Source organism: Rhea pennata, chromosome 10 (genome assembly GCF_028389875.1).
Source record: "Rhea pennata isolate bPtePen1 chromosome 10, bPtePen1.pri, whole genome shotgun sequence".
In the NCBI taxonomy this organism is placed as follows: Eukaryota; Metazoa; Chordata; class Aves; order Rheiformes; family Rheidae; genus Rhea; species Rhea pennata.
In genome coordinates this window covers 19,420,467-19,433,671 of record NC_084672.1, presented here as the reverse complement: position 1 = coordinate 19,433,671, position 13,205 = coordinate 19,420,467, and the positions used below count along the sequence as shown (strand labels likewise).

General features: G+C 34.9%; 1 protein-coding gene across 1 annotated transcript in view; it reads left to right on the top strand.

The window, feature by feature from the left end:
- VPS13C (vacuolar protein sorting 13 homolog C) overlaps positions 1 to 13,205 on the top strand; it is a 99,633-nt gene that overhangs the window by 69,261 nt on the left and 17,167 nt on the right. The window contains exons 61-73 of the mRNA XM_062583297.1: positions 201 to 365; positions 722 to 850; positions 2,220 to 2,353; positions 2,764 to 2,890; positions 4,347 to 4,582; positions 4,940 to 5,081; positions 6,086 to 6,226; positions 8,348 to 8,429; positions 8,534 to 8,603; positions 9,456 to 9,567; positions 10,074 to 10,187; positions 12,289 to 12,425; positions 12,679 to 12,760. Coding sequence (XP_062439281.1) covers positions 201 to 365; positions 722 to 850; positions 2,220 to 2,353; positions 2,764 to 2,890; positions 4,347 to 4,582; positions 4,940 to 5,081; positions 6,086 to 6,226; positions 8,348 to 8,429; positions 8,534 to 8,603; positions 9,456 to 9,567; positions 10,074 to 10,187; positions 12,289 to 12,425; positions 12,679 to 12,760 — 1,671 coding nt within the window. The remainder of the gene's footprint in view (positions 1 to 200; positions 366 to 721; positions 851 to 2,219; positions 2,354 to 2,763; positions 2,891 to 4,346; positions 4,583 to 4,939; positions 5,082 to 6,085; positions 6,227 to 8,347; positions 8,430 to 8,533; positions 8,604 to 9,455; positions 9,568 to 10,073; positions 10,188 to 12,288; positions 12,426 to 12,678; positions 12,761 to 13,205) is intronic.

Sequence of the window (13,205 nt, the reverse complement as noted above, 5' to 3'; positions counted from 1 at the left end):
TATACACATACATGGGGAGTTTTAATTCCATATAGTTTTTTTTTTTTTTTTAAGTGCTGGTCTGTTCTCTTACTGCAAGTATTAAGTAAAAATCACAGTAATATTGGCTTTGCTTTTCCTCCTTCCTGACTTTTCTTTTAAGATTGCCTATGCTTTTATGTTTGTCCTCTTTGATTGATCAAACTGTTCTTGCTCTACAGGTTGGAGTTAGCATCAAAATAAGTAGTTTTAACCTTACCAGGATAGTTACATTCACTCCATTCTACACAATAGCAAACAAATCTTCTCTGGAACTAGAAGTTGGTGAAATTGGTCCCGGTGGTTCTTTTCCAACTAATAAATGGAATTATATCTCAGCTTCAGAGGTAACTTTTCAATTCTATTCCTTCGGATGCTTTCAGAGACAAATAGTTGGTCCCTAACTGTCACTTAAGAAAGTAAGTTCTATAGATGCTCGGTCATTCCCGACGGCCTGATGCAGCTGCTTCACATATTTCAGGGCAACTTGAACTTCACAGACAGCCTGTGGTGGTAATTGAATCAAGTTCTTAGTTGAGATAACTTACTAAACATAGATGAGGTGTCTGTCAGTAGATAGTAGGGTAAGAAGTAAGGCATTTGAAATACTTCTAGTCACTCAAGACTGCATTTGTTTTACTGCTGGTTTACTAAATTGAACATATGTGAATTACTGAAGTCATTCATATTTTCTGTTTTCCAGTGTCTTCCGTTCTGGCCTGAGAACTTGTCTGGTGAACTGTGTGTAAGAGTAGTTGGCTATGAAAGCCCATCCAAACCATTCCTGTTTAAAAACCAGGACAATGGTACTCTGCTGAAGCTGGAAGAATTGGTGAGACTATGTCTTTGTGTAGTCAGTTTTTTTTGTGCTTCTTTCTAGCTTTGAGGTATCCCTAGGATAGTCAGGACTAAAGCTTTGTGCTTTAGCATCTGGTGCACTGCACTGAAGCTCTGTTGCATAAAAAAGGTTGTGAATCAAGTCTGTAGCATTCTTAATATTTTTCACAGTTGTATGAAGCAGTCAAGGTGATTGTTTGACAGGCTTATAGGAAGCTGGACAGCTCCACTAATACTAAATTAAAAACTAACATTATTTTTCTGCAGAGAGTGTTTCTTATGTGCCTTCAGAATTCTTAAATGGTCAATCTAAAATGCAGTGTCTTTTGTTTTCTTGATGAGCTAATGCGTGTTAAAGATATTTAAAAACCCCATGCTAATGGCTAAAATACTTTTAGTAGTAAAAATCTTAATTACTTGGGAATTTGACTTATCGTTAGGGAGCATGTATGTAAGTGTAAAATGTTCAAAAAAGTTCTTGGAGATAATGGTGATCATAATTAGCTAAAATATAAGTGAGTTTTTCTACTACTGCAGAGTGTGCTAAGCATAATTTTCTCACCTTTCTGATTTGAGCTGGGATCTCTTAGGATGTTTTTTCAAAGGCAAATGAGTCCCCGCCCACCTTCCTTCCAGGGCTTACAGCATATCAAAGAAGTCTGCTTATCTTGGTAGACAGGCATTTGAGAAGAGTATCCAAAGAGACTATCCAAAAGGAAAAAAGCACAAGGTAGCTCCTCTGTACAAGCAAATTAGAAAAATTGGACAACTTCTCAGATATACAGCAGGAGGACGCATCTCAGGTTCTTGAATACATTTGAAGAAAGCAGGATCTTGAAAGCCCTTAAAAAATAACACTTAACACGGTTCAAGTAGAAATCAGCAAGACTGATGTGATCAGTTTGTTGGTATGATGTTGCTATATTTGTTGTACCTTTTAAAACTTTAGTACAGGTGTTTAGAATATCTTTTAGTTCTTAAGGATTTTGCAGGAAATTATGGTTCTTAAATATAGCTTTAAGTTTTGAAATAAGAACTGAAGAAAATACCTGTTTATACTCTTTACTGGGCTTGGCCAAATATTTGAAGTAACTTTAAAAAAGTTAGTATCTAATTCTTAGAAGTCAGTTTTGTTTTAATTTAAGTATACTTTTCCAATTAAATCTACATACAGTTTGTGAATGTTACTAGTGTCTTAAGCCAGTGACCACTGTGTGTGAATTTACTTTATTGGAAAAAAACCAAAACAAAATAAAACATGTTGTTGCTAATATTGAATTTCCTTTTTTCACTTGTAAGATTGATCTAAAAATAATGATTTAGTCTGTTCTAACTTAAATTTGCACTGAACTCTCTCTCCACAGAATGGGGGCTTACTGGTAGATGTGAATGTTTCTGAACACTCTACTGTCATAAGCTTCTCCGATTACCATGAGGGAGCAGCTCCAGCTCTTATTGTTAACCATACTTCATGGGAGTCTCTCAGATATAAACAGAGGTATGTGAAGTAAAGACTTCACCCTTTTGTCATTTAACTAGCAGATACCTGTTGTGAAGAAAGTAGTTCATATTTTTACAATTAATGAAAATACAGAAAAACAAAACCCAGCCTCCTTTTCTTTATCATGCTCTTTCAGTGATGTATTTTATGTCTGCTTTTAAGCAATCTTAAAAGTTTCTGGAAGTAGAGTAAAGCAGGTATATAGTTCCTAGTTTGCCAGGAAACATCTAGCTACTGCTGGGCTTGTTGGGAGTCCATAGCTTAGGCCCTTCATGCCTTCCTGTAGGAGGCTGGAGGATATAGCAATGCTGTCTTGCAGTGGCTTGCCCCACAGTACATTAGAGGTGTTAAAGTACTGATCTTAAAACAGTGAAAGCTGTCATCTAATTCCTTTTTTTAACCTGCAGTGGATTACAAGAGGAAATGGAACTGAAACCAAAGCAAGTGTGCCTGTTTGCATGGACGGATCCAACTAAAACGAGAAAATTGACTTGGGTGTACTCCCAAAATTTTGGTGAACATGATCTACTTAAGGTACATATCAAAAGAAGAGAAGTAAATACTGAACCAGTTTAGGACTGTAACAAGTCTAAAATGCTCCAAGTCAGAGTTTCTCTGGTAACTTCACATTTGTGCCTTTTAGGAGATTTTTGGGTCTACTTTCAAGTAGAAGGGTTTTAGGTTTTTAGATTAATATAAATGGAGGACTGGACATAATCTCCAGCTTGTGTTTTCACTATCGTTTTCTTGGATATGAAGGAAGAATGACAGAGTGTAAGAACTGCAGCAATATCTAGGTGATATACAGAATGAATAATTTGTGTGATTTTGCAGTAGTGCTACATTTAGCTGAAGTATCTCCCTAAAGTCAGAGTGAAATCCTGAGTGTTGTGACTATAGTTTCCTTGGTGAAATACTTAAATTGTAGATAATTACTAGTGTCTTTCAGTAAGAGCTGTTTCAGTGTTTGTAGGTCATGCAGTATTAAAACAGGAAAATGTTTGAAGTTGAGGTAAGAGAACAAGGATCAAGGTAGAAGACAAATGGAGGAAAGATAGAAATTGTAACTAGATACAGTAAATATTTTGTAAAGTAATGCGGGAGCCAGCCTTGATGGGGGAAGGTTTTTCCTGCTTGAGTGGAATGTAAAGCTCCATGGGTCTGTCTCTATGTAACAACCGCTTTGCAGTTGACTAAACTTTAAATTCTTCAGAAGTGGCCTGTTTTTTATTTTGACTAGGCATTGAATTGGGATATGAAAATTGAAAATACTAGTGACCGAAGCTAGAGACAGAGGAGGAAGGTTTTTTGTTCAGTAATATTGGAAAGTGACTTAATTTCTCCCTGCTGAGCTGTGGCAGTTACCCAGTTACACTGTACATTCCACTATATAAACACTTTGTAGAATTTTTTACACTTCTTTTGAAGTATTTTAAGATTGCATTGAAACTGATTTCCTCCATATATCGTTATGGTTATATTCATGACTACTTAGGGCTTTCGGAAAAAAAGGTTTTAAAGGTTTTACATATCTCAACTTTGCCTCACAATTATATTAACAAATAAAAATTCCTTGCATTTTAATCATTGTCTAGTCTTACTATTTAATGGTTTACAATTTAATGACTGCTTTCCCCCACCACCCAAGCTTCTAAGTCTCTTATTTTACTGTGGAGGCTGTTGTTTCTGAATTATCTCCAATATTCTTCTTGCCCACAAATATTACTGGAATGCCTAATCTTAAATCTCTCCTCTCCCTCTACTCTTCCCTCCCCCAGAAAAGCTCCGACCAAATAAGCAAAAAATCTTGTTTCCTGTATTTGGGATGCAAGATGCCACTAAATCAATATGATGCAGTAAATCGAACTAACAAAAGATTATATGAATTCTAATTTATATATGTGCCGATAAAGTTGACTGTTTGTGTACACACGGCAGCATCATGGATCTACTCCTGTAATATAACTGTATATATTTTTTTCCAATACAGGATGAATGTGGCCAATTTGCTTACAATGCAAATACTCAGATACACTGGGTGTCTTTCCTGGATGGACGCCAAAGAGTGCTACTTTTTACTGATGATGTTGCATTAGTTTCCAAAGCACGACAAGCAGAAGAGCTAGAGCAACCTGATCAAGAAATAAACGTGTCAATACATAGTCTTGGACTTTCTCTTGTTAACAATGAAAATAAAAAAGAAATCTCTTACATAGGGATTACTAGGTACTGCACATGGAAACCTGAATATTTCTTTACATAATCAACGTTTGATGGCATATTATAACTTTTGCAATATAGTTGAGTTGATGGGAAGCCCTTTCATGTGAAGTTAATATAATTGAAATCTTTTAAGCAAAAGTAAATTTTGCCTTTATTCCTATTGTACGATTTGAATAAATAGGATTAACTGTAAGTTTTATTACCTTTAACAAAGTAGTAAATAGTAGATTTTTTTTTTCCAAGTCTGCAAAATGAGGATAAGATTTCTTGCGTGGTTTGTATGCATAAAAAGTTCTAAGAGTTTAGCTCTATTTGGAGTTTTTTGTTTTTGTTTGAATATTTGACCTCATTGTCTTGCAGTTCTGGTGTTGTTTGGGAACTGAAACCCAGACAGAAATGGAAACCCTTTAGTCAAAAGGAAATAAACGTTTTGGAACAAGCTTACCAAAAGTATCTGTTTAAAAGTGATCCAGGTTGGCATAAGCTGGACAACAACACTGAGGTATGTTTTGAGTTTCAATATTCAAATGAATATAGAACTTGTGCAACAGTTGACGTATCTTTTACTAATTAAGAATAGATAATGTGTTAAAAGAAATACCAAACAAAAAGCAAAACTTATGGGAATGGTTTCACACTTCATATGATTGAATATTGTAAGTATTGAGGTATTCTGCAGTCAGACTTTTAAGTAGCAGTCTCAAAGATTTTAGCATTTATCTGGTAGAAAAGTTTGCTTAGAATCTGCATGTTAGTTGCAGACCTTTTATTCCAGTTGATGTAAGTTAGGTTCTATGCTGAAATCTTGTTTTGAGTTTCTTGAGAGTAACTCCCATGACTTGTAATGATAAAGGAGCCTGTAGCATTGCAAGAATCTTGAAATTGATTCACTTCTCTGAGCTCTTTCAATTGTTAATGATGCATACCCATATTCCAAGCACAAGCTACTTAAGGCCTTGAAATGTTTGACTAAAATAAGTATTTTATAGTATCATAATCACCTTGCTTTCTAAATCATACTTGATTCTCTTTTAAAAAAAAATACCGTTACCTGTTTAAATACTTAGGTCTTGTACGTCTCATTTTGTATTTGAGGTACATGGTATCAAGAACATATAGCTGTAAGTCATTATATTTGACTGAGAATACCTGATGACTTTTTTGCTTTGCTTCTCCTAACTTAAATGTGTTTCAGGATCGTGGTAGAAGTCAACTGCATGAAAACATCTTCAATTATGCCTGTATAAAGTATAATTTATTAAGAGATTGTTACTAAGAAGACAGGGGTTTTTCCATTAAAACAACTGAAATTGCATGACACGCTTATCAAATCAGCTTGTTGAGTGTTTCTCTTTCCACATGGATAATTGTCTTGAGTAATTCAGTAGTCATGTGATCATGAAATAATGAAAACTTGAGGTTTTATTTACTAGTAACATAACTTTTTTTATTTTTCCTCAGAATTGTATTAAACTATGTATCAGCTCTTCTTTGCTGTATTTCCAGGTGAATTTTAGCAAGGTGCCAATGGAAATGCGTTTCCCAATCAGATGCAGCATCCGACGTAACTTCCTGTCAGGAATTCGCGTTGAATTCAAACAGTCACCTCATCAAAGAAGCTTGCGGGCTCAATTGTATTGGCTGCAGGTATTATATTTCATCATGTTCCGTAAACTGAAGGAACAGTTTAAATTTCTTATCCTTTTATGTATATGAAGAGGCATTTCTAAATGTAATAAATGTGATGCTAGATCTTACTCTAGCTAGTGTATCTAGAGATAGACCTTCAGTATAAGAACTACTTAGCAGATCAAAATGAAAAGTACTGTGCAGAGTAGTTATTCTTAGAAGTACAGTCTCTGTAGAGTTCTAGAAAGGTGAAGAAATAACTGTACAGTAAAGATGATGTTTTGTAAAAATAAGGTACTTTTTATAAAAAGAAAGATTTTTACTTCATCGAACACAGGAAAAATTCTGATGTATACTAAATGTAAAAATACTTTTAAAGTACTGTTTACCCTGGTTGCATGAGCTGTAGTACCTTTGAATCTTAATCATGGGCAAAAGTAGGATGGACAAAATGTTATTAGGTAAATGTATTTTCTCATGCTCTGTAAGAGTGAAAACCAAGGATTTGTTGAGTAGTAAGTCTTAAAGGGGAGGATGCTAATATTTCTGCTAAGAATCTTTTTAGTGTTAAAAAAAAAAAAAAGCAAAAGCAAATGGAAGAGGCCAGATACATGAATTTTATTCCAGATTCTGAAATCATAGGTGCTATTTGAGTGAAGGCTAGAACTAAATGCATGATTATAGTCAGTTTTTCTTGAGTAGCATTCGGCTAAAATGAAACTAAGCCTAAAAATGTAGTGCATTGTTTAAGATGCTTAATTCAAAGCTCTGTAAAACTTTCACATCATCATTGTTTGGTTTCAAGTATTAATAGCTTAGTGCTATGTGAGCCAAAATTGTATTAGAATCTTAATAAAATGCTGTGTTAGACCTCGCTAGCATGACAACGTGCAATTTCTAATTAGAATACGAAATCTGTGTATTGGACTGAATAGGTGCCATGGCAGCTATACTTAATTTGAACCCATCATGAAGACGTTTGAAAATACTTTAAAAGTATCTTGGGAAATTCCTAATCACTCAACGCTTCCGTTCCATGGTACCTTAACTATCGTAGTGTTTTAGCCTTAGTGTAGTGCTAAGGTCCTGCTATCTGCAGATCTTAAAAGATTTCCTTGAAGCCACTGTGGCAGGCCTTTCCAGAGCCTCTGTGGTCATATTTTTCCCATATTGTTCTCATGCTGTATGCAAGTTGATACCATTCTTGCATGAGCATTATCATGCAAACTCCAATAGTGTTGCTATAGCAGGTGTTCATGGGAAGCAAGTACCACTGGCATGAGGATCACCCCCTCTTTTTTTGATGTTTATTTGCCTCTCATTTTTTAAGTTTTAGTTCAAGAGAAAACCAAACATAGTGTGGAGAAAAGTTGGTAGGTCATTTAAATATTCAAAAATAGTATCCAATAAAGTGTTTACATAGAAGCTTAACAACCAATGTGCAACATTTAAGCCTCATTGGTGTACTCCAGTCAGTGCTGAAAGCATTGATTTCTTTATATATATATATATATATACACACACACACACACACACACACATATACACATAAATATACATATAGTGTGTGTGTGTGTGTATGTGTATATATATATATATATAAACACTCAGACACAGAAATAACCAATACTGACTCTAACAGAACTCAGGGTATAGTACTAGGAAAAAAGCATGCTGAAAAAAATCATAATTTTCCTCCTCCTTCACTGCTTGCTGCACTTCAGAGAGCTCCCAGAAGAGGGTACTCATCATGCTGTTTCTGGTTAGCTTTGAGAAAGTGTCCCTTTCCCTTTTTTCCTCTCTTTTAGTTTTTATTTTTCCTTGAAGGTAACTTTGCTATCAGAGTCATTATATACTGTCAGCTAGAGACCCTCTAATAAATCTTTGTGCATGTGAACCTGTCTCAACATCCCCTTTGCGACGCTTTCAGCCATCTGAACTTTTGTAACTAAACAAATAACATCCTAAAATAATTTCAGCATAATCTTCCCCTTTTCTCCTCAGATAAATGGTTTTCTGCTTGAACACAATCTATTAAAAAACAAAACAAAAGAAAAAAAAACTCAATCCTTCTAAAACAGAAATAGTTTTTGATTATTGTGTCATTAAAATACTGCTTTATTATGTGATAATTTTTAGGTTGATAATCAGTTACCAGGATCAATGTTTCCTGTTGTATTTCACCCTGTAGCCCCTCCCAAGTCAATTGTTCTGGATTCAGGTAAAGTGAAAGCTTTTAATGGTAACAAATGTATTCAACTTTGAAGTAGTAATGTGACAATTTCTTTATATATATGTATTTTTTTTGCATGTTTTTTAATTTAGAGCCAAAACCATTCATTGATGTCAGCATCATCACTAGATTCAACGAATACAGCAAAGTTCTGCAGTTCAAGTGAGTTTAAAATTGCGCTTTAACACAATTTTAGAGACTTAACCCTTTTTTAAAAATGAACCTTATTTTAAAGGCCAAGTTTTCCTATCCAGTTACTGTTGAAATTAATTGTTTGGGTTGAGTTTTAAACATCTTCAGTGGAAAAATATCGCTTTAAAGGGAACCTTTTTTTCTAGCAAGTAAAGACTAACCACGTAAAGGCACTGTTATGGAAGTTTTTCAGCCATCGGAATGATGTCCATTTTGGCTCAGAGTTGCATACTTGCTGATTGCTCTACAGGGCTGGGTGCGTTCAGTGCTCTAATAGGCAGTGCATATAGCCTCTAAAGCAGCCAAAAAGTGTATATTACTGTGAAAAATAAGTTCTTTATTTAGTAGGTCTATGTCTTTGGCCAAATTCTTATAATATAAAATTAGACAATATCATTTTTACTGAGGGCTTAGAGTGCAGGTATTTGTACTGAAGTGATATGGGTATAATATTTGAAGATGGTGAATTTTATAAAATAAACAGGCAATAATATGACTTTTGGAGAGAGGTTGAATAGGATAAAGATGCATGCTATTTAGATGATGTTGTCTGTGGACCATATTGAATCATAGTGTGTGAAGGTAGGAAGTATTTGGTGATGGTTAATATTTTTAAGTAAATTATCAAAGCGTCATAATCTACAGTGAAGTAGTATTTAATTTCATGTGGCTGCTAGGCCCACTAACTGTAAATAGATAGTTGATACTGTAGATCATAAGTTCTATTATGCAGTATTTCACTACAACAGTTTGAACACACAGGATAATATAGTATTTAAGTTAAACCTGTACATGTATAAGCTGTTCTTTTTTCCCTGTTAGATACTTCATGGTTCTTATCCAGGAAATGGCACTGAAAATTGATCAAGGTTTTTTAGGAGCACTTAATGAACTTTTCACTCCATCTATAGACCCGGAAGCTGAAAGACAAAGGGTAATATATATGAAAAACTGATTTTGGTAAAATAGGTCCTTTATGGTAATACTGGTGTGTTTTAAATGTTTTAAATATTTCAGTTTAAATGAGTGAGTATTGCATTTGATAACAATGATTAAAGGGATGTGTCAAGATAATTCTCAGCAAAATACTGAGATTATTGTTAAACACTGGGTTCCAGCATTAATAATTTACAAGTTTGATTACCTGATACTCAAGTATGTGTAATTGTTGTCTGCTCATTTAACATTCCATTATTTGTTTGATGGCACAGTTGTTTCCACTGTGGCTATAAAGCGTTAAGCATGGCGAATGAAATAAGATTTGGATATATAGAGTGGTTTAATGTCTGTCCTTTTAACTGTCCATTAGTCTAATTATGCAAAAGATCTCTTGCTTTTTGTCTTTAGGGAGAAAGGACTGATTTTTATACCTTTAAACTAAAAGTTTTTCTATTCTCTCTTCCTCCACCCCGTCCCCTATTTCTTTTTATGTAAAACCAGTCTAAATTAATTCAGCAGGATGTAGATGCACTTAACACTGAGCTAATGGAATCTTCCCTAACAGACTTGTCAACACTCAGCTTTTTTGAGCATTTTCATATTTCTCCAATTAAGGTATGTGGTAGAGAAGCTTGTGCTAATTAAACACTTGGTATCAATCTCTTAATTCTTTGTTGTAGCTGTTATAACTATATGTTATGTTATTATGAAGTACTACTATATTACTATAAATAATAGCAATAGTATAGTATAAATTATAAATTTAAAATATGATATATAATACTATAAATTACAATAAAAATCTTGTTTATGGAGTCTTCATGGTAGGAATTTTCTGTTCTCTAGAATTCAGTACTTAGATGGAAAACTTTCTTAGTTGGTCCTAGAGTACGACTAGTGTACATGGAATGAGAAGAGACTCTTAATCATTGCTGTCTCAACGGGTATAATAATGAAAAAAGCTAGATGAATAAACATTCAAGGCTTAAATAATTAAGTAATATATGAAAAATCATAGTAAGATGCACTTTCACAGGCTTGATCTCATTTCTTTTGAACTGTTTATATTCCTTGAAGCAAGGGGAAAATATCGTCAGTAAGTGTACACTACTTTAGGTCAACAGAATACCTCCCTAACCCCTCCCCCTGCCCCACCATTGAGTCAGGATTTAGAAGAACAAAAACAGCTTATTTCTGTTTGCTATCACAGAATTGCCTTAGTGAACATACAGAAGACAGACATTCCTCCCTCCCTGCCCCCCCCCCCCCAAAAAAAAAAGATGATTAAACTGGTACTTTTTAAAAACTTTTTACTGACTTTACTAGATTTCTATTCTATTAGTAAACACTTGGATAAGATTGCTGTATTTTTTCCTAATGTGATTGTGCTTAGAAACTTAAGAGGTGGTGAAGCCAGGGACAGCACTGGCAGAACAAGATACTATTTTGATGTCTTAACAATGTTCCCTGGTTAGTCTGATTATAACTGCTGAAGAAATCCTTATAATGTCTATCTTGTATTTTTGACATGTCTAGACATATTGTTTGTTAAGTACAGGAAAGGACTTCTTTCCCTCCTATTTTTTATTTAATTCACTGACTCATTCAAACATACCAAAACACTGGATATTGGGAAGACTCAAATATCTGTGTGGCCTATTGAAAAACAAGCAAACAAAACATAGTGAGTCTTGAAAAATGTCAAGTTTTACAGATTTACTGCTATACCTTAATTTGAATCATAGAATCAGTAAGGTTGGAAGGGACCTCTGGAGATCATCCAGTCCAACCGCCCTGATCAACAGGGTCACCTAGAGCATGGTAGACAGGGTTGCGTCCAGGCGGGCCTTCAAGATCTCCAGAGAAGGAGTCTCCACAACCTCTCTGGGCAACCTGTTTCAGGGCTCCATCACTCTCACAGGGAAGAAATTCCCCCTCACAGTCAGGCGGAAATTCCTGTGCTTCAATTTTTGCCTCTTGCCTCTTGCATAGGACGACTGAAAAGAGTTTGTCCCCGTCCCCTTGGCACCCTCCCTTCAGGTACTTGTACACATTGTTAAGATCCCCCTCAGTCTTCTCTCCTCCAGGCTGAAGAGGCCCAGCTCTCGCAGCCTTTCCTTGTAGGGCAGATGCTCCAGCCCTCTGATCATCTTTGTAGCCCTGTTGAGGCATAAAGGCAGAATATCAGTTCTGGTACTGAGCAAAGAAAAAGGTAAATAATTTCTTATCTCCCTTAAGAAAAATGTGTGGATTTGTTCTGAAAAAGGTGTCTTGCAATACTGGATGTTTATTCCTGTTCTACAGTGTTAATGACAGTTGTCTGAAATTTGTACAAAAATACGTGATTAGTGGCAGAAGTATGTGCTAGGCTGGCTAAATAAATGAGAATTTAACTTTTAACATGAGCTTATAATTAAGCTCCACCAATGTAGTATTATTTGTCATTGTCTAGAAAGAAGTATACAGATGTAGTCATAACAGAAGTTAAACTTCACACTGTTAAACTTCCCAATATCCAGTGTATCCAGAGTAATTTGAGACTTCTGTGGAATGTAAATAAATAAATGTTACCAATGTTACACCATTGTGAGTTCAAGTGTACTTGTTCAAATTGTATGGTCCCTCAAGGCAAATCAGCAACTATGCTTCCCACTGTTTCATCACCGTTTTTAGACATGCACGCAACCTGTCTTTTTAAACATTTCTGTTCTAATAGTTGCATTTGAGCCTGTCTCTGGCTGCTGGTGGAGAAGCATCAGATAAGGGCGAAGAAATGATAGCTATCCATTCTCTGAATTTACTGTTGAAAAGTATTGGAGCTACTCTGACAGATGTGGATGATCTTATTTTCAAGTAAGCTAATGAAGATAGTTTTTAAAAAATATTTTAAATACAGCATTCCACTCTTAACTGGGTCTATATAAAACTTTACTGACTTATGCTAATATGAAGTGATAGGGCCTTTGGGGAAATGGATGGATGGAGGAAAAGATGTGGTTTGTGCATATTTTCAAGAAAACAAGGTTTCAGGATCATCCAAGAAAAGAACAGCTAACTGAAAAGAGGAAGAATATCTATAATGAAGCTTTGATTAATTGTCTTTCAGACTTGCTTTCTTTGAAATTAAGTATCAGTTCTACAAGAGAGACCAACTGATGAAGAAAGTTGTTAGACATTATACTGAACAAGTAAGTTAATTTAGTCAAGCCTCTGCATGAATTCCTGAGTAAAAATCTTCTGAAATCTTGAAAATAGGGAATGAAAGGGAAATAACACCAAAAGGTGTAAATTTTATGTTCATGGTAATGAAGTATGAATCTTGTGGCACAATACTGAAATATGAACGCATAGTTCTCCTGCAGATGAGTTTAAGTAGCTGTTTCTGTTTTTTTTTTTTTTCTGTTTATATATTTCTTTACCACAGTATTCTAGTGGAGTTATACATAACCTTGTATCTTTTGCCAAAGCCAGTCTTCAGTCTGGCAGGAATACTTGAGTAGTCTGATATCCTATCTGGGTACTAATTAAAAAACTCACCAGATTGTCTGAGCTGGAAATAAGTGTAACAGCAGTTGATAGCACTGTTGTGTTTTTTTTTTTTTTTTTTTTTTTTTTTTTTTTTTTTTTTTCCCA